Below are 21,573 nucleotides of genomic sequence, written 5' to 3'. Positions count from 1 at the left end.
GTTTGAGAGGCTGGAACGAATTGGTCAGTCCACCTTAGAATGCCGGATACTTACCAAGCCACAAAGAAACTTCTTGTGCCTCCTTGGTGATTGATATAGACCACAGCCGTGGCACTGTCTGAATTAATTCCTGCCGTACACCCCTGAAGATGAATGAGCCAAAGTCTGATCGCTCGGAGTTCCAGTAATTATTCGGCAGTCTGGACTTTGCCAGAAACGAGACCCCCCTGAGCACGTCTATGCTAAGGATGTCTTCCCACCCGGACAGGCTGGCATCCGTGGTGACAACCGTCTAGTACAGGAGGAGAAAGGATTTTCCCTGTTGAAGTTCCGGAGAACAAGGCCACCTTTAGAGACCGTGGATCCTGTCCCATTTTAACTGAATTTTTTTTAGCAGAGATCTTGTATGGAACTGTGTAAACAGACCGCCTCGAGGGTGGACAACATCAGGCCCAGCACCCGCATGCAAGCCCAGGGGGGTGATTGTCTGCTGAACAACAGAAGCTGACTTGCCTCCTGCAAAGTCTGAAGTTTTTCCAGAGGAAGAAACACTCCGTCTGAGGCTGAGTCCCGAGTCAGACCCAGATAGTCCAGTTTTTGAAGACCGAGCCAAAGCAGACTCCTGAAGGTTCAGAATCCAACCAAACTCCCTCAGAGTTCGCAGAGCAATCTCCAGTTGGCCTTTAGAGCAGTCGGAGACTCCGCTCGCAGAAGAAGATCGTCCAGGTACCCGAGTACCGCGATCCCCCACTGACTCAAACAATACCAGCATCGGAGCTAACAATCTTATGAAGACCCGAGGAACGAAGGCGAGACCAAGGACAATGGCAGAAACTCATAATACTACCCGCCCATGGCAAAACAGAGGAAGCGCTGGTGACCAGCAAATATTAGAAGGTGCAGGTAGCTGTCCTTCATATTGATAGAAGTGAGAAGAAATCCCCCTGAGGTAGGAACCCCACTACCATGTGAATAGACTCCATGCGGAACACCACAAGCAAGGAACCACTGCGTTTTGGACAACCCCACTGTTTTGTGGCAATGTTGTTGGAAGGCCTGTGGGTGCCAAAAAGTGATTGGCGCCTCTGATGCTGCATCAGTCGCAACCTCCAATTTCAAAGTGTCATGCACTGACACAAACAGCGCATTCACCTGTGCCTTTTCATGCGCGGCTAGGGGAGCAGAGGAATCATCCTCGCTATCTGAGCACTCAGGGTGCATGGACGCAGACCAAGTAGGGTCGCTATATACCAAACATAATCAGGGGAGGCCACCACTGCGATCCCGCAAAGGGGATGCCGACCAAGGGCCCACGAAGGGACCATCTACTGGACCGCAAAAAAAACAAGGGGTCGCCCTCCGAGCCCTCCATAGAGGGCATACTAGGAAATAGCCCCCATGAAAACGGATGAGCAGGCCGGGTACCCTGATGTTCCAGCAGCGCTAAAAGAGGCATGTGCCCCACACAATAATGGCAGCAAGGCTGTCATTCACATATGAAACGCCCCCACAGCGCCACCCCCCTCAAAGGGAGGCGACAAGCTGACCAAATGGCCTAGCAGGCCGCAAACTACATTTTTGTGGAGGCCCAGCCGCAAGTGCACAGATCCTCAGCCGGGCAGATGCCCAAAGAAAGAGTGGGTGCTTCAGCTAAATGCACTGGGGCTGCCCCCCAAAACCTTCCAGGGGTAGAGGGGGGACAGCTACTTACCACACCAGGAAAAGGTTGGGCACCGCTCCGGATAGGACACCGCTCCATCGTAGGTGCTGTCAGCCAGGAGGAAATGCTGCAACTCAGGCCAAAGCCAGTTCATATGCCCTCGCGAGACGTTTAACTCATAGGCCAGCCTCCGTCCAGTGGGGCTATGTTGCGGCCGACCTAGCGCAGAGCTGCGGTCTGGTCCATGACAGAAAGGCCTTATGGAGAGTGATAAAAACAGTGCAAAAGTTTATTAATGGGCCGTGTTTTGAAGAACTAGGGGAGAGGAGGTGCTTTCAAAGAGCTATTAATATCCTGAAGAATAACACCCATGCCTTGTTTACAGTGTTGCCTTTTGACAGACAATTTAGGATTATTTCCTCTCATACCAACAATACTTCTTCTCTATAGGTTTTTTGAATGCTAGAGGCTTTTTAGGGTTAAATTAAATATGCTGTACCAGTAGATCTCAAAGACAATTTTGAGTTCAACTTTCCTCCTCTCCTTCACAGGACCCGTCAGCTCCTTCTAAAATGAAACACTGGATTCCTTTTCCTGGTTTGGCTGCTGCAACATTCTTAAAATGATAATCCTCCCGAAATTCCTCTACTTACTCATAACCCTCCCAATCCACATCCCTCCTTGCTTAAATCAGTGAAATCCCCTTTCTCTAAATTCATATGGGCTCATAAACATCCCACACTTAAATCAAGTATGTTGGCCCTCCCCAAAAGGTGCGAAGGTACAGTGAACTGCCATTCCCTGACATCTCCATGTATCAAGCCGTAGCACACCTCACATGACTAGTGAACTGGCAGAAACATGGAGAACTGAAAGAAAGAGTATTTCTGGAACGATCCACAACTAGCTTCCTTTTCAGCTGCCTACCTTGGTGCTTTCCCTCACATTCCAGCATCCTTGAAAGCCCATATTCTTATCAGCTCCACGATCTCTTGTTCTGCCAGGGCACTTTAGAAATACAAACTCTCCCTGGCCCCATCCTCTCTGTACCCGATTTTAGGTAACCCGTTGTTTTCCCGAGGTACAGAAATTTTTTCAGTCCTTCCACTTTCTGTCCAACAACAGATGGCCTTCCTTAGAAGCCCTTTCTGATAGACTTGGCCCTGTCCAATTAGACTTTTGGAGTGTCTCACAAATCCACCATTTTCTCTTTACACTTCCTGCCCCATTTGCCTTTCGGAGACCTCTCACCCAATTCAAATCACTCTGTGACCCACAAGAACTGTTTTGACACTCCTTGTCTATTATATACTGCCTTCTCTCTTAACCTGGAGAGGACTACTGCCCTTAGTTCTTAAAAAAGCGGAAGGCAGAGCTCCATTTTATTCTCTCCCAACAACAAAGGGAACGGATTCTACTTCTTCACAAATCCTCCATTTGTACACAAACCCAAGAAACCAACTTTAAGATTCTCACAAGGTAGTACAAAAACCCTACAAAATTACACAAACAATTCCCCGGAGTTATGCTGGAGTTGTAAAAAAGCAGCGGGTACGACTTTGCTAATTTTTCGGTCTTGCCCATTATTACAGCCATTTTGGAAGGAGGTCAGACTGATCACTCAGAAATTTACAGACTTCAGTGTTCTGTGCTCTGCATTCTTCCTCTTGCACCACCCATCGATACCTCTGAAGACATAAGAAATCTGTACTCTGCCACCTCTTAAATGCACCAAAAGCCTGCATTTCCATTCAATGGGAGGATCCTGACCCTCCCCCCCCCCCCATTCCATAGCCCTCTGGCTTCGCAAAATAGAGGATATAAACCACATGGAGGGCTTGGTCCTCTTGACCAAAAATAAACATGAGACCTACAAAAACACCTGGTTTTACCTGAATTTACTATATCTTCTGACAAAGGGAAGACCTAGCTAGCTGGGGACTTCCTTACCCCGGTTGGGGACTCCAAACCCAACCAAGCTGATGCCCCCGAGGGTGAGGTGCTTCTTTACTGTACCATTTCCTTCCCCTGCTCCTGCCCCAGGGGCCTCATGTTCATAATAATTAGAAACACTCAGGGCTTGTACAGTGTCGGTTCTGTTATGGATCTTGGTTATGGACTGATGAATAAGGGGGTTTCCCCTCTCACCTACAGCGTGTTGTGACCCTTACGTCTCTTGTGAAATTGAGTTTTTTGTTTTTTTCAAATCCTATACTGTGCCTTATCTTTGTAGCTGTTACCTCCTCTACTTGTATGTACATGCTCTTGTGCAATTATAGAGAATTAATAAAAAATAAATAGATAGATGTAGTTAATTATGCAATGTATGTGTTGTTTTAATGAATATATTGTCCAAATGAGGTGTGTAATGTCTTATGTGGGGAGGCTGCATCATTTTATGATTTTTATTGTAAAATGATAATAAATTATAATTTAATAATTATCCGCTTGGCCTGTTGACTTTGGAAACCACTAATAACTCCCAAATTGAGAATTTTTGAGCATTTTTTCAGCTTTATTTTGGACATTTTTGACCCTGTGAGAACTGGTCTCTTACACCTAGTATTTTCCATTGGCCATAAACAACAAAAATGCCTGAAGCTTAAATACACAGGTAAAACACTTCTAAAACGCTCATATAAAACACACAAAATTCTTAAAATGCTCAAATAAAAATGCCTAAAAATCAGGTGTGAATGCAGCCTAAGCTGCTTTGGGACTTCGGAATGCTGGCCAATCACACATCTGATGCTGCTCATAAAACAAACACAAGAGGGCAGCAACGCAGCACTTCCAACATCAGTTCAATCACGGTCTTCTCGAAAGCTGAATAATGCACAGCAATGATTGCTTAAGTTTCTTGACAACTACTTTGCCTAGCAGAGAAAATCTTTAACGTTCAGTCTAATGGCATTGATAGTGTAACAGGAACCGCTCCTACACCAAACTTTTCAAATGTTAACTTTATGCTACCTTAACATCATGCTGAGTTGAATGGAGACAAACTTGCTGAAATACTTACCTTTTCTGGAGGAAACAAAGGTACTTCCAGAGCTGGGTAACTGATCTCTGCGGATGAGGATCAGACAAACTGAATTCTAGTCTTTCCCTTCAAGTGAATTTAAAGTCAAAAGGTTTTTATTTTAATGTATTACCTGCATTAAGGTAATAAACCTTTCACTAGCTGTTTATTTCATCCACACATTGATCCAGCACTGTGCGTGTCTGCAGCAGCGTTGGTCTCTCTCCCTGCTCACACAGGACATACTGATAGCAGTGGGAGCCATAGGCTCCTGTGGCTGCCAAACAAATCATGTGAGGAGGGATCAGGAGCTGGGGCGAGCCGAGCTGTCTGTGTCTTTGGACGCACATAGACCGGCGGCTCAGGAGTGCGGGCATAAATTCCTCCTCCAAATTCCCCCTTGTTTTTTTTTTGCTGCTGTAATAAGACTTCCTGTTAGAGGGTTGCTATGTTTCTCTGAAATAAATTAAAACTGGCAAAAGTTATTGCCATTCAGTCAGCGTTTATTCCATATTTAATAAAATTAGACTCGGTTTTTATTTAAAAAAAATATTATTATATTTCCATATTTATATTGAAAAAGTTTAGACTGTAACAAACGTATCATTTATCAATATAGCAAAGGCATGAGGCCATACAGCTAAAGTTAAAATCAAAATAATATAAACCATTGTCAGAAAAACAGACATATGCAATAGGACGTTCTCAGGTAAACATATTGGTATGAAACAAAGGTAATGATCATCAGTAGCAAATAGAAAACAGGAACCTGAGCCACAAGAAACCATGAGTAAAGTATTTCTAATCAATAACTCAAATCTCAGCCAGGTATGGAAAAAGTGTGGGAATAACTGTACCATACAAGGGGATAGGGAGGGGAGGGTAAAAGGCCATGGTGGGAAAGGAATAACAGAAAAATCTCTCTCTCTCTCTATATATATATATGAGAATATTTGCCTAAACAAAACCATGTAAGACCCTAAAGACAACTTGACACAAACAAGATAAAGCAACAGGAAAAAAAGGGAAATGGAAAATCAGAATGGAACTGAAATCCCATATTTTATCAAACTTCTTGATGGTATTATGAAGTGTATAGGTGAGTTTATCATTGATCATAGTCCAATTAAACTTGCTCTTTACATAGTCGAGCGGAATTGCTGCTAACAATAAATACATGTTCAATTTCACTGACTTCCTGGGAACCTCATCAGGTAACTTTTTAAAGAGGGCTGCCACTGGGGATTTACAGATATTTACCCCCGTCACTGAATTTATCAAATTAAATATGCAAATTCAAAATCTAGTCACAAGGGGACATTGCCACCAATCATCATCCCCAACTGACCACGTCAAAAACAAATAGATGGCGTGGACAGATGCATTTTGACAACCCGGGTAGAAGGCAAATACCAAGACAAGAGTGTTTTATAATTCGAATTATGTTAATGAAAACTTTAGATGAAGCATAGGCCATATCTTGCTATTCAGACAAGTCAAGGGTAAGATTCAGATCCCTTTCCCATTGGGTCTTATAAGGGAGCTTTGAATGCGGATCAGTGAGGGAGGCAAAAACCGCAGATACTCGTTCTTTGCTCACTGTCCTCAATGCTCAGTGTGGTGCATACAATGATTCAAAACAGCAGCAGAGTGACTATTTTTTTAATTCAAATAGGCTGACTGATTGTAGGATTGAAGACATGTATGATACTATTTATGGAAGTCAGCAAACAAAACAAAAGGCAATAACTGTGGGGGAAGAGCTGATGGAGAAAATGGAAGTACAGTTGTTAGGTGTGGGTAGGATAGGCTTCTCTGAAGAGGAGGGTTTTCAGGGATCGTCTGGAAGTGAATAAAGTAGGAGATATTCGGACGGATTGGGGTAAGGAGTTCCCTAGGATTGGAGAGGCTCTGGAAAAGTCCTGGAGGCGATAATGGGAGGAGGTGAGAAGGGAGCTAGAGCGCAGGAGGTTTTGAGGGAAACAAAGAGTGATTAGGTTGGTATTTTGAGATTAGGCTAGTGATGTAGCTAGGGGCTAAACTGTGGATGGCTTTGTAAGAGGTTATTAGTATTTTGAATTTAATTTGTTGGGTGAGCGGAAGCCAGTGGAGGGATTGACGGAGTAGCGGACACTGAGCGATTGGTAAGGTGGATGAGTCTGGCAGCAGCATTCATGATGGATTGAAGGGGGAATAGCCTATGTAGAGGTAAGCCAATGAGAAGGGAATTGCAGTAGTTGAGGCACGAGATGACCAGGGAGTGAACTAGGAGCTTTGTTGTGTCATTAATTAGAAAGGAGCGTATTTTGAAGATGTTGCGGAGGTTGAGGTGGCAAGATTTGGACAGTGATTGGATGTGGGGCTTGAAGAAGAGTTCAGAGTCCAGAACTGCACCTAGGACCTTGGCATTTGGAAATGGGCTAATTGGTGTGCCATCAATTTTGACAGAGAGATCAGGGGTTGGGGCACGTGGTGGAGGAAAAATGATAAGTTCAGTTTTGGATAGATTGAGTTTAAGGGAGTGGTGTGACATCCAGACTGATATATCTGCTAGTAAATTAGTGATACTTGAGGAGACCAAGGAAGTAAGCTGAGGGGTGGATACAGTCAGGTCCATAAATATTGGGTCATCGGCACAATTCTAATCTTTTTGGCTCTATACACCACCACGCTGGATTTGAAATGAAACAAATGTGCTTTAACTGCATACTTTCAGCTTTAATTTGAGGGTATTTACATCCAAATCAGGTGAAAGGTGTAGGAATTACAAGTTTGTATATGTGCCTTCCACTTTTTAAGGGACCAAAAGTAATGGGACGATTGGCTGCTCAGTTGTTTCATGGCCAGGTGTTTGTTATTCCCTCATTATTACATTTACAAGGAGCAGATAAAAGATCCAGAGTTCATTTCAAGTGTGCTATTTGTATTTGGAATCTGTTGCTGTCAACTCTCAATATGAGATCCAAAGAGCTGTCACTATCAGTGAAGCAAGCCATAATTATTATTAAAACACAAAACAAACCCATCAGAGAGATAGCAAAAACATTAGGTGTTGCCAAATCAACTGTTTGGAACATCCTTAAAAAGAAAGAACGCACCGGTGAGCTCAGCAACACCAAAAGACTCGGAAGACCACGAAAAACAACTGTGGTGGATGAACGAAGAATTCTTTCCCTGGTGAAGAAAACACCCTTCACAACAGTTGGCCAGATCAAGAACACTCTCCAGGAGGTAGGTGTATGTGTGTCAAAGTCAACAATCAAGAGAAGATGTCACCAGAGTGAATACAGAGGGTTCACCACAAGGTGTAAACCATTGGTGAGCCTCAAAAACAGGAAGGCGTGATTAGAGTTTCCAAACAACATCTAAAAAAGCCTTCACAGTTCTGGAACAACATCCTATGGACAGATGAGACCAAGATCAACTTGTACCAGAGTGATGGGAAGAGAAGAGTATGGAGAAGGAAAGGAACTGCTCATGATCCAAAGCATACCCCCTCATCAGTGAAGCATGGTGCGGGTAGTGTCATGGCGTGGGCATGTATGGCTGCCAATGGAACTGGTTCTTTTGTATTTATTGATGATGTGACTGCTGACAAAAGCAGCAGGATGAATTCTGAAGTGTTTCGGGCAATATTATCTGCTCATATACAGCCAAATGCTTCAGAACTCATTGGACGGCGCTTCACAGTGCAGATGGACAATGACCCGAAGCATAATGCAAAAGCAACCAAAGAGTTTTTTAAGGAAAAGAAGTGGAATGTTATGCAATGGCTAAGTCAATCACCTGATCTGAATCTGAATGAGCAGGCATTTCACTTGCTGAAGACAAAACTGAAGGGAAAATGGCCCAAGAACAAGCAGGAACTAAAGACAGTTGCAGTAGAGGCCTGGCAGAGCATCACCAGGGATGAAACCCAGCATCTGGTGATGTCTATTCATTCCAGACTTCAGGCTGGAATGGACTGCAAAGGATATACAACCAAGTACAGTAATACCTTGGTTTGTGAGTAACTTTGTTTACGAGCATTTTGAAAGACGAGCAACATTTAAAAAAAAAATCTGTCATGATATGTGAGCACCGTCTTGATATACGAGCAGTTTAGTACAGTATAAGCATGCCATCCCCTCTGTTAATGTCCTCTGTTACATACCATTATGTGTCCCTGTGCCTGTACTGTATATAAAGATGCTGATTTCTACTGTTTCAGAGAGTCTCCCGGCGCTTTTGTGACTCCTCGTCTCTCTGCTCTCACCGGCGGGCGGGGTCGATCACTCCCACTGACGTCATCTGAGGAGGAGGGGAGGAGAGAAGCAGAGAGCTGAGGAGTCACACGAGCGCCGGAGACGCTCTAATACAGTATAAATCGGCATCTTTATATACAGTATAGACAGAGGGACACCTAATGTTATTTAACAGAGGAGATGGCATGCTTATACTGTACAGTAATGAACTTTATATATGATAGTAGCATATCTTTATTTATACCATTAAATGGTTGTGGAACGATTCATCCGAGTTTCCATGATTTCTTATGGGAAAATTTGCTTTGATATACGAGTGTTTTGGATAACAAGCATGCTGCTGGAACAAATTATACTCGCAAACCAAGGTATTACTGTATTAAAAAGTGAAAGTTTGATTTACGATTGTTAATCTGTCCCATTACTTTTGGTCCCTTAAAACGTAGGAGGCACATATACAAACTGTTGTAATTCCTACAACGTTAACCTGATTTGGATGTAAATACCCTCAACTTAAAGCTGAAAGCCTGCAGTTAAAGCACATTTTGTTTATTTCAAATCTATTGTGGTGGTGTATAGAGCCAAAAAGATTAGAATTGTGTAGATGTCCCAATATTTATGGACCTGACTGTAAATAGATTTGTATCATCAGCGTAGAGATGCTATTGGAAGCAATGGGAGGCTGACCCAGAGAGGAGGTGTAGATAAGGTACCACTCTGTATCTGCTTTTTTGGTATAATTTCTGTAAAAGTACTCCCCGACTTTTCTAAAAAAATCCAACTTTTGGGTTATTGAGAAAGCAGCAACATCTTCTCTAATACCCATCAACCCCATATAAGAACTCTCTGTTCTGGAGCTCCCAATTACCATGCCCAAAAATTCTCACATTGCAGAAATTGGTTTTTGACTATTATCTTCCAAACCATATAGCTAAACATGGCTGGTACAAACGTCCACCTTATGGTACTGTTATACAGCTTTTACAATAGTGCTTGTATACGTATTGTATTTTCAATGAAGGAATGTTATTATCTTTTTTTTCCTACTCATGAAAAGGATATAAAAAGTGCACTTTAATTGTCTAGGTAACAGTAATTGCATATGGAAAATGTGGATGCCTGTGACAAATACAATTTTACATATTTAATGCTACACATATTGCAGGTAAACATATCTGCTTCTTGTGTTACACTTTATAGAAAAGCATTAGTGTTCCAGGATCTGCGGCAGATAAGCATAATTCGAGGAAAGAAGCAATGGGGATGATTTCTTTGAAAATTCTTCGCTTAACAGTCAGCTGAAATTCATGTTGCAGAAGGAAGGCATTTGGAAATAATTCATGGATTCTGCAATTCACCACAAGGGAACTAAATTTATGAACCGTATAATTTATAACTAGTTAATGTCAAAAGGAAGCTTCAGATTAAACCAAAGCTTTAAGACAGCAAAATTGATGTTTCCACCAACCCCTCACTGCTGGCTGAGGCCACAATATCCAACCCTACCTGCAGCAACTCTACAAGCAAATACGGCTATGAAGATTTGTCTATAGCTCTACATTTTACATTTTAAAGAGACCCTCCAGACCATTAATTTCAACAAAGCTGATCATAGGATTATATTTACATGTAAAAGCTTTGTGTAGATATCCAAAAGCCTTGATACTGCTGCTGGGTGCTGCCATTTTGGATGTGATTTCAGCAGCTCCAGCAGACTCAGAGCTGTCACTTAAGTGACATACAGAGTTTTCCTTCTCTCCTACCTCTGCAGCTATATAAAAAGGTTATGGAGGGAGCTGAAGGGAGAAGCGGATGAGCTAGTCCAGCACAGACAGTAATTACATTGCCTTGAAAAACTATTCATACCCCTTGAAATTGTCCAAATTGTGTCAAGTTACAACCAAAAACATAAATGTACTGTACTGGGATTTTATGTGATAGACCAACACAAAGTGGCACATAATTGTGAAGTGGAAGGAGAATGATAAATGGTTTTCAACATTTTTTTACAAATAAATATCTGAAAAGTGTGGTGTGCATTTTTTATTCAACCCCCCCAATACTGAGTCTGGACTTTGATTTAGCCAACCCCCCTCCCTTCCTAACGCACATTCAAGGTAATAGTTCTGCATTTAAATTGACTTGCCTTTAACGTTTTTACCTAAGAGGCAGTATATAATATGTGACTACAAGGACACTTAGCTCCCGTTCACATTGGAGAGACTTGTCATGCGATTTGACAGGTCAACTTATCATGCTATTTGACAGGTCAAATCGCATGATAAGTTGCATCCTATTGCCAGCAATCGCACTGTTCACATCAGGGCGACGTCGACTTTGCGGTGCCACATCGATTTGAAAAAGTAGTACATGCACTACTTTTGGTGATTTAAGGTGTGACTTGAATACACATCTGTGCATGAAGCCACACAGATGTCTTCAAAGTCGCATTGATATGCACAATTTAAAAGCTACAATCAATGTGATTGGGGGCTTAGTGAGTGTTAACCACATAACCTCAGGAAGATTTACCCCCTTTTATGACCAGGCCATTTTTTGCGATATTGTACTGCTTTACCACAACTGACAATTGTGTGCGACACTAAAATATGCGCGGTCACTGTACTGACACTGGTTGGGAAGGGGTTAACATCAGGGGCGATCAAAGGGTTAACTGTGTGCCTAGCCGGTAATTTACTATACTTTGAGAGGTGCTTTTACTTGGGGAAGAGATAGAATTTATTTCCTGCTTTGCAGGGACACAAACTCTTTCTCCCCTGTCAGAATTGCAATATGCCTTTTTTACAAAGGCAGATCACAGTTCTGTCTCGCGAGTACCTGGCACCCGCCGATGGGCTTCCGCTTTGTGTAATGACGGTGGAAGTGATACGACAGCGGAAGTGATCCAGCACACAGCTGCGAACCTTTTGCGATAAAACTGCTATAGGGTGGAAAGGAAGTTGTTAGTATTAATAGATCCATCAGTCATCACATGCACCACTATCATGTCTTAAAGTATTATCTAAAGCCACTTTTTTTCTCCATTTTGTATAGAGTAGTTAATGCTTACAAAAAAGGTCAAAATCAAATTCTCTGAGGTGCAGATCGTTTTGGCAAATGGATATTGGCCCCCATGAATGATGAGGAGTGGTCTGACATTCTTTATAATGTAGAACAGGTATCCTTTTCTGCATCTCAGAGACTTGCATACTATACACCCCAGAAACTTTTTTAAGTGGCACAAGAGGGAAACACCTCTATGTCCACGATGTGAAAGGAATGGTGGGATGCCGTTGCATATGATGTGGAGATGTCCTAAGTTGGTAAGATGCTGGACATGTATATTGGACACTATTAACATTGTGTTTAGAGTTAATATTCCTGTGAAACCCAAGATATGTTTATTGGGGTGGCTGGATAGAGAATTATATACTCAGATTTGCATGGCGATCCTTGGACTGCTTTTTATAGTAAGGAAATTCATAGTGCAGAAATGGACCTCCACGGCTCCCCCAACACACTCTCTATGGGTAAAAACTGTAAATGAAGTCTTGCAAAGAGAACATATGGTTTATCAACATAGGGGGTGTCTCGATCAATTTAGAAAATTGTGGTGCAATTGTTTGAACACATCAGGATTATTTTCAGTAAAATTAGTTAGGGACAGGTTGCGAGGACAGAGCACATAAAGGGTTTTTTTTTATGGTAGACAATATTGTAGGTAGTACAATAGTAGTTGAGGAACTAAAGATAATGGGAATTAATGGAGAGGGTTGTCACAAATATAAATAGGGCAAAAGGACATATTGCACTGGGAAAGTTGAATAATCCTTCAATAACTAAATGGAATGTTGGGAAAAATGTGGAGAATTTCTCAGATATTTGGAGAGTCTTAAATAAATTGGGTATTTAGATAATGGGAGAAACACTTTATAATTGTTTGTTGTATATAATATAATTTAAGAAGTTTGAAAGGATTGGGTCTCAAGAGGGTCAATTGAACCCATGTTTATTGATAAAGATATATGTATATATTGTTGGCTATGAAATATTTTAAAACTAAGAGAACATGAGCAAAAAGTTTGGTGAATATGAATTATGTATTTTGTAAAAATAGAACGGGAAAAAAAAAAGTTTATTAAAAGATAATTAAAAAAAAAAAAAGTATTATCTTAAGCAATTTTTTTCTCCATTTTGTAAGGTAGATAATGCTTAAAACTGCTTAATTGTTTTTGAAATCCTAGTCTCCCTCACTTCCTGATCTGTCGACACAAAAGGAAGTTTAAAAAAAATCTTTCCAAAGTGAGTAAATACCCGTTTAAAACAATGGAAAAATAGCTTTATTGGACAATTTCCCCCCATACCTGTTCTGGTGATAACTGTAATATTACATTCCCATTGACAATGATTTACTGAACAAACAGAGAGAGTGATTTTCCCAATATAGACAACAATAAAAAACCTGACAGGGATTCTAACCCTTTCCTATTCTATTTGGAAAACAATATATAAGGTTTGGCTTTAAAGAGGAAGTAAACCCACATACAAAAAATGAGAAAAAATAAAACCTGTAAAGACAAAGGCATAATGAGCTAGTATGCATCACATACTAGCTCATTATGAAATACTTACCTTAAAATGAAGCCCCCGCAGTGCCGCCCGTTCAGTGACAGGGTGGCCGACATGTCCAGCCGGCCTGCTTCCTTGTTCTCGTCCTCCGGCCATCTGAATGGCCGGGGGCACGATTACATCACTCCTGTGCATGCGCGCGGGAGCTGCCATTCACGGCATAGGGCACTGAAGGAACAGCACGGGTGGCCGTTCCTTCAGAGCGCATGCGCCAATGACGTCATCGGCTGCAAGCACTGTAAATATCTCCTAAACTGTGCATGTTTAGGAGATATTAATAGCACGTATAGATAAGCCTTAATATAGGCTTACCTATAGGCAAAAGCATTTAAAGTGGGTTTACAACCTCTTTAAATGCACTCTAATGGCCTCATTTATGAAAGTATGTGTCAAGAAATGGTTGATTTACATATAGCATATATTAAAGAGGTTGTAAACACCAAAAAGTTTTTTTTTTCTTTTTGCAACCTGCAAGAGAAACACATAATGAGCTAGTGTGCATCGCATACTAGCTCATTATAAAATACTTACCTTAGAACGAGCCCCCGCCGTGCCGTCCGCTTACCTGTATGACGGGCGAAATGTACAATCGCCCGTCTTCCGGGATCACGGCATCCGACCATCTGATTGGCCGGAACCGCGGTGACGTCACTCCCGCGCAGGCGCGCGGGAGCCGACGGTCACGGCACGGAGCTCTGAAGGAACGGCACGAGCGGCCGTTCCTTCAGAGCGCATGCGCCAGTGACGTCACTGGCTGCATGTAAGGTAAATATCTCCTAAACGGTACATCTTTAGGAGATATTTACAGTACCTATAGGTAAGCCTCATCATAGGCTTACCTATAGGTACAAGTTACAGAGGAGGGTTTACTTCCTCTTTAAGGAGGGACAGAAAGCAGCACCTTGCCTGCTACAAGCAACTTTTCCTTCGGACACATTGATAAACTGTGGCGATTGTCATAGGATTCTTACCTAGATTCTTACTGGTATAAGTGTGCTGGTCCTTACCTCACAGAGCAGAAGATCCATGATGTGGAAGACCATACAGAGAGGAAATTTGGCTGTAAAAAGGCTCAAGAACCACTGCGAGGCGTACATGTGTGCTTCCAGGTTCAGTGACATGAAATGGGAGTAAAGATCTGGTAGCTGATCCTGTCAATGAGAACACATCATATTATGAAACACATCGTTTATTGGCCTTCAAAAAAATGACTTTTCTTTTCCTCAGTCTAGTGAATAGTTATCAGGGCTACAAATAAGGTTATGCAAAAACTGTTTAAAGTGCATTCTACAAATGCTATACGGCCAAACGTTTGTAGGCACCTGACCATCCCACCTAAATAAGCTTGTTGGCCATTCAATTCCAACAATAAATAAGCTTTATTTAACCACTTCAATAAACGGCACTTTAACCCACTTCCTGCCCAGGCTGATTTCCATCCCCAAGCGTTGCGACGCAGGGCGGGTGGAACCGGCGGCAAATTCAAAAATGTAAATACACTAAATTACATCATACAAAGCTGTTATCCTAACGGATTACACTGTATCATGCCATTTCACCACAGGATTTCATCGGGTGACTTTCCAGTGCTCTGCCTGTGCTTTTCCAGTGGTATACCTTATGTATGTGTGCACAACAGGGTGTTCCACCCTCAATGCAGTAGAACACAACCTCTGACCCACATAAATGACAGGTGCCCTTTATAATTGGCAAACCTTTGGATTTTCCGATTCGCTGATGAATGACTATAATCAGCGCTGTGAAATTGTGAATGACAATTGTGCGGTCATGAAACGCTGTACCCATAAGAATTTCTTATTGTTTTTTTCACACAATAGGAGTTTCTCTTTCTGGTATTTATTCGCTGCTGGGTTTTTCATTTTTTGATAAATGAAAAACAGACCAAACAAAGAAAGATGTGTTTTTTTTTTATATTTTCTTTTATTTTCTTTCTTTTTTTGTAAATAAATTTAGGTCAAATGTATTCTGCTATGTTTCTCTGGTGAAAATAACCCAAATCAGTGTTTATTATTTAGTCTGTAGGAAAGTTAGAGAGTCCACAAACTATGGTATATACAGTGCCTTGCAAAAGTATTCAGCCCCCTTGAACTTTTCAACCTTTTGCCACATTTCAGGCTTCAAACATAAAGATATAAAACTGTAATTTTTTGTGAAGAATCAACAACAAGTGGGACAAAATCATGAAGTGGAACAAAATTTATTGGATATTTCAAACTTTTTTAACAAATAAAAAACTGAAAAATTGGGCGTGCAAAATTATTCAGCCCCCTTAAGTTAATACTTTGTAGCGCCACCTTTTGCTGCGAATACAGCTGTAAGTCGCTTGGGGTATGTCTCTATCAGTTTTGCCCATCGAGAGACTGAAATTTTTGCCCATTCCTCCTTGCAAAACAGCTCAAGCTCAGTGAGGTTGGATGGAGAGCGTTTGTGAACAGCAGTTTTAAGTTCTTTCCACAGATTTTCGATTGGATTCAGGTCTGGACTTTGACTTTGCCATTCTAACACCTGGATATGTTTATTTGTGAACCATTTCATTGTAGATTTTGCTTTATGTTTTGGATCATTGTCTTGTTTGAAGACAAATCTCCGTCCCAGTCTCAGGTCTTTTGCAGACTCCATCAGGTTTTCTTCCAGAATGGTCCTGTATTTGGCTCCATCCATCTTCCTACCAATTTTAACCATCTTCCCTGTCCCTGCTGAAGAAAAGCAGGTCCAAACCATGATGCTGCCACCACCATGTTTGACAGTGGGGATGGTGTGTTACGCCAAAACATAACGTTTTGCATTGTTGTCGATTTTGGTTTCATCTAACCAGAGCACCTTCCTCCGCATGTTTGGTGTGTCTCCCAGGTGGCTTGTGGCAAACTTTAAACGACACTTTTTATGGATATCTTTAAGAAATGGCTTTCTTCTTGCCACTCTTCCATAAAGGCCAGATTTGTGCAGTATAGGACTGATTGTTGTCCTATGGACAGAGTCTCCCACCTCAGCTGTAGATCTCTGCAGTTCATCCAGAGTGATCACGGGCCTCTTGGCTGCATCTCTGATCAGTCTTCTCCTTGTATGAGCTGAAAGTTTAGAGGGACGGCCAGGTCTTCGTAGATTTGCAGTGGTCTGATACTCCTTCCATTTCAATACTATCACTTGCACAGTGCTCCTTGGGATGTTTAAAGCTTGGGAAATCTTTTTGTATCCAAATCAGGCTTTAAACTTCTCCACAACAGTATCTCGGACCTGCCTGGTGTGTTCCTTGTTTTTCATGATGCTCTCTGCACTTTAAACAGACATCTGAGACTATCACAGTGCAGGTGCATTTATACGGAGACTTCATTACACACAGGTGGATTCTATTTATCATCATTAGTCATTTAGGTCAACATTGGATCATTCAGAGATCCTCACTGAACTTCTGGAGAGAGTTTGCTGCACTGAAAGTGAAGGGGCTGAATAATTTTGCACGCCCAATTTTTCAGTTTTTTATTTGTTAACAAAGTTTGAAATATCCAATAAATTTCGTTCCACTTCATGATTGTGTCCTACTTGTTGTTGATAGGGATGATCGAACGGTTCGGATCGACCATCGGTTCGGCCCGAACATTGGGTGTTCGAGGTTCGGCCGAATTTAGAACTTTTTGCCCAAAAAGTTCGGAATTCAGCAACCAGAACCGCCAAAAATGCAATGCTTCAGGAAATGGGCTTTAAAAGCCCGTGATTGGACCAGAACCATTAGCAAAAGCCAATTGAGGGGGCAGGAGAATGCTAGGAATTTGATTGGAGTGACTAGGGGGTCCCTAGACCAATCATTAGTGAATACGCCCCCCAGTATATAAGATCGCCCCCGCCATATTCCTAGCATTGTTATACTGGACATGGAAGAGAGTGGAAGCAGTTCTGTTAATTTTACTTTAAAAGTGTAATTTAGCCATTTTTAGTGTGAGGAAAGAGATATCTAGTGTAGTTAGAGTGCTCCTTTACACTTAAGTTAGCTTCAAAAATGTAGTTTCTGTAGGGAAAGTGTTAAGTGTAAGGGGACCGTAGTGTAGTGTAGGGTTAACTGGCAGTGACTGCTATGGCAGGGTGACAAAACCCTTCCATAGCAGGGTGACCGCTATAGAGAAATTATCATTTCTCTGAATTGCTTCGGCACACCCATATGGCTTCTCACCAGCCAAGCATTTTTTATGCTGCAGGGGCTGCCACTGCCAGTGCTTTTTTGAGGACATGTTTGATGTCAGACATGACATCTGAACATGTGTATGGGGGTATATATACACATATATGTCTGAATATATACCCCTAGACATATATAGGTGTGATAGTAGCAGAAATAAATGCTTGCGCTAATGAAATCATTTACAGTAATATATTTCTGCTACTATCACACCTATATATGTCTAGGGGTATATATTCAGACATATATGTGTATATATACCCCCTATACACATGTTCAGATGTTTTGCCTGCCTCAAAAGAACCAAAAAAAATGCCAAAAAAACGCTAGCGTCAAAAAAAAAATGCCCAGGTGTGTTTTTGCTGGCATTTTTTGGGGGGTTTTGGAGGCAGGCAAAACATCTGAACTTGTGTATAGTGGTGTATATACACACATCCATATATTTATATACACACCTAGACATATATAGGTGTGATAGTAGCAGAAATATATGCTTGCGCTAATGAAATCATTTACAGTAATATATTTCTGCTACTATCACACCTATATATGTCTAGGTGTGTATATAAATATATGGATGTGTGTATATATACCACTATACACAAGTTCAGATGTTTTGCCTGCCTCAAAAGAACCCAAAAAAAATGCCAAAAAAACGCTAGCGTCCAAAAAAAAATGCCCAGGTGTGTTTTTGCTGGCATTTTTTGGGGGGTTTTGGAGGCAGGCAAAACATCTGAACTTGTGCACAGTACCACTATACACAAGTTCAGATGTTTTTCCTGACTGCAAAGAACCCAAAAAAATGCCTGCTTTGAAACCGGCAAGGTGTGAAAACCGAGGAGAGAAGCTAACCCCCTGAGCTGAAAGTTTTCTAATACATACAATCCTTTTTTTTCTGGTTCTGGACATGCTACAGAGCTGAAACTTCACAGGTACACCTTTTAGACCCCCCCCAGACACAAAATCACACAAAAAAAAGTTCTTAAAAATTGTCATTTTTGATAAAAAAGCCAATTATTGAAAAAATTAAAAAAAAAAAAGAGAGATTTTTTGATTTTTAGATTTTCAGATCTTTGGATTTCAGATCTGGGGGGTCTAAAAAGTGTACATGTGAAGTTTCAGCTCTGTAGCATGTCCAGAACCATAAAAAAAAAAGATCGTTTGTATTAGAAAACTTTCAGATCTTCACCAATATGGCTTCTCGGTTTTCACACCTTGCCGGTTTAATAGAAGGCATTTTTTTGGGTTCTTTGCAGTCAGGAAAAACATCTGAACTTGTGTATAGTGGTACTGTGCACAAGTTCTGATGTTTTGCCTGCCTCCAAAAACCCCCAAAAAATGCCAGCAAAAACACACCTGGGCATTTTTTTTTTTTGACGCTAGCGTTTTTTTGGGCATTTTTTGGGGTTCTTTTGAGGCAGGCAAAACATCTGATCTTGTGTATAGTGGTATATACACACACATAATTATATGTATATAGACACCTAGCCATATATAGGTGTGATAGTAGCAGAAATATATTACTGTAAATGATTTCATTAGCGCTAGCATATATTTCTGCTACTATCACACCTATATATGTCTAGGTGTGTATATAAATATATGGATGTGTGTATATACACCCCCAGATACTAAATCCAAAGTCAAAATAAAAAAATCTCTTTTTTTTTAATTTTTTCAATAATTGGCTTTTTTATCAAAAATGACAATTTTTAAGAACTTTTTTTGTGTGATTAATAGTTAATGGGGCATGACCCAGAACCCTAGGCACTTTTTAGGGGCATTTATTGGGTTTTAGGGCTTAAAAATTGTGTTTTTTGATTACAGAAGTTCGGGTCCCATTGATTTCAATGGGGTTCTGAAATCCGGGCCAAACTTTCGGGAAGTTCGGATGTTCTGGTCGAACCGAACTTTTCAAAAGTTCGATCATCCTTAGTTGTTGATTCTTCACAAAAAATTACAGTTTTATATCTTTATGTTTGAAGCCTGAAATGTGGCAAAAGGTCGCAAAGTTCAAGGGGACCGAATACTTTCGCAAGGCACTGTATCTGAAAATTGATCAATCCTGACACCCTATCATTTCTTGGGGCCCAAACATATAAGGACAGCACAAATACCCACAAATGACCTCTTTTTGGAAAGTAGAGAGTCCAAGGTATTTAGCAAGAGGCATTGAAAGTTTTTTGAAGTTGTAATTTTGTGTTTTTTGAAGTTGTAAAAGATAAAAAAAAAATATAAAAAGTCACAATTTTTTTTAACATACTGACACAAGTGTGGTACAGCATTATCATATAACTGGTGTGCTGGTGATCAGAGACATTGACGTTCAGAAGATTTCACCTCACTTTCTATCCCTATGAAAACTGGATTTTGAAAATTTTGGGTTGTTGTAGAAACAAGGATTAGTGATAAAGCTTCAGTGGAGACACCTTTTTCCCATGAGAACTCTTCCAGGAGTGAATTTCCCTTCCTAGGGGAAGATTTCTCCTCACTTCCTGTTATCTCTCTCCGTTTGTATGTAGGAGTCGTTTAGAAGTTGGATGTTTGTAACCCGGGGACCGCCTGTAGTGTATCAATATATTTAATAAGGTAAAATGAACAATTTAATGGCATTCTTTTAGGCACTGAAAGTCACAGAAAAGAATAAGACAGGACATTCCCTAGTCTGCAGCCTTGTATAAAAACCTCTGCTCATCTCACAATAGCACAATGCCAGATTAAGGAATCCAAGCCCTGCTGCTTTCTATCTGGCTTGTGCAACTTAAAGAAATCCAGGAGTAAACATTGGCAGCACAGAAGAGAAATCCATGCTGGAAAATATCAACAGTGACATCCAGGCTGTTTATTATGCAGAATGAGAGCGAAGGGAAACAGATGGCCATTCCTTTAAGGAAAGGTTTAGAGTAATATTGACAGCAGCATTAGTGGGGCCGTGTGTCTGCATACGGATACACAAATATTTAGTATACAAACCCAATAGGGAAAAAAGTAAACACTCCTGTAAATAGGTAATATCACCTTTTGTGTAAATTTGGCACAGTTCTCCCCTCTAGGTACATTACCTACAATAGAACGCTTTGTGACTGCTACATTGAATAGAAATGTTATTTTAAATATCAATGTGAAAAACATATATTAGTATATAATAGGTAATCTACTTCTAGAAAAGTGCAGCTACATAAAAGGTTATGCAGAGAGGTGCTGGTAAGGGCAGAGGAGCTGCGCCAGCACGGACAATAATTTCATACTTCCAGAAGAGAAGAGGGCTAGAACATGCAAAGTAATGGAAAAGTCACATTTTCTAGCAAGTTTAGCCACTTGTGGCCCTCCCAATGAACATATATGGCGACAAGGTGGGCGCTCCGGGTAGGGGGCACGCGTGCCCCATCTGCTCTGTGATTCAGTACAGCACAAGTCGGGTCAGCAGGTCCCAGCCAAAAAATTAATCGTCGGGACCTGCTGATCGGCTTAGCGCAATACAGTACAGAGCCCTGTAGTTACTAATGACACAGGGCTCTGTACATGGAGAAGGGATGTGGCTGTTTTTTTCCCCCTGCAAAGCATGGAGAAAAATCAGACGCATTGATCAGTAAAAGCAGCATTAGTAAAAGCAGCATTGATTACACATTTTAAACCCCTTGATTACCCTAGATGTTAACCCCTTCCCAGCCAGTGTCATTAGTACAGTGAAAGTGTAAAGTATTGGCACTGATCGCTGTATTAGTGTCACTTGTGATGTCAGTTAGTTCCCATCCTGTGTCAGATTGCCCCCTGCACTATCACAGTGCCATTTTATGTCGCTGATTACCGCCATTACTAGTATAAA

At 41.2% G+C, this 21,573-nt stretch overlaps 1 protein-coding gene across 2 annotated transcripts in view; it reads right to left on the bottom strand.

Moving 5' to 3' along the window:
• Nucleotides 1–21,573, bottom strand: part of RABGAP1L (RAB GTPase activating protein 1 like) — a 588,371-nt gene that overhangs the window by 182,165 nt on the left and 384,633 nt on the right. For both annotated transcript variants that reach the window (XM_082265880.1, XM_082265881.1), the window contains exon 16: nt 14,563–14,706. In XM_082265880.1, the coding sequence (XP_082122006.1) occupies nt 14,563–14,706 (144 nt within the window). The remainder of the gene's footprint in view (nt 1–14,562; nt 14,707–21,573) is intronic.

Source organism: Pelophylax lessonae (assembly GCF_965119305.1).
Source record: "Pelophylax lessonae genome assembly, chromosome: 8".
Classification (NCBI taxonomy): Eukaryota; Metazoa; Chordata; class Amphibia; order Anura; family Ranidae; genus Pelophylax; species Pelophylax lessonae.
Note: the sequence above shows the minus strand (reverse complement) of the source record. Positions and strands in the feature narration are given on the sequence as shown.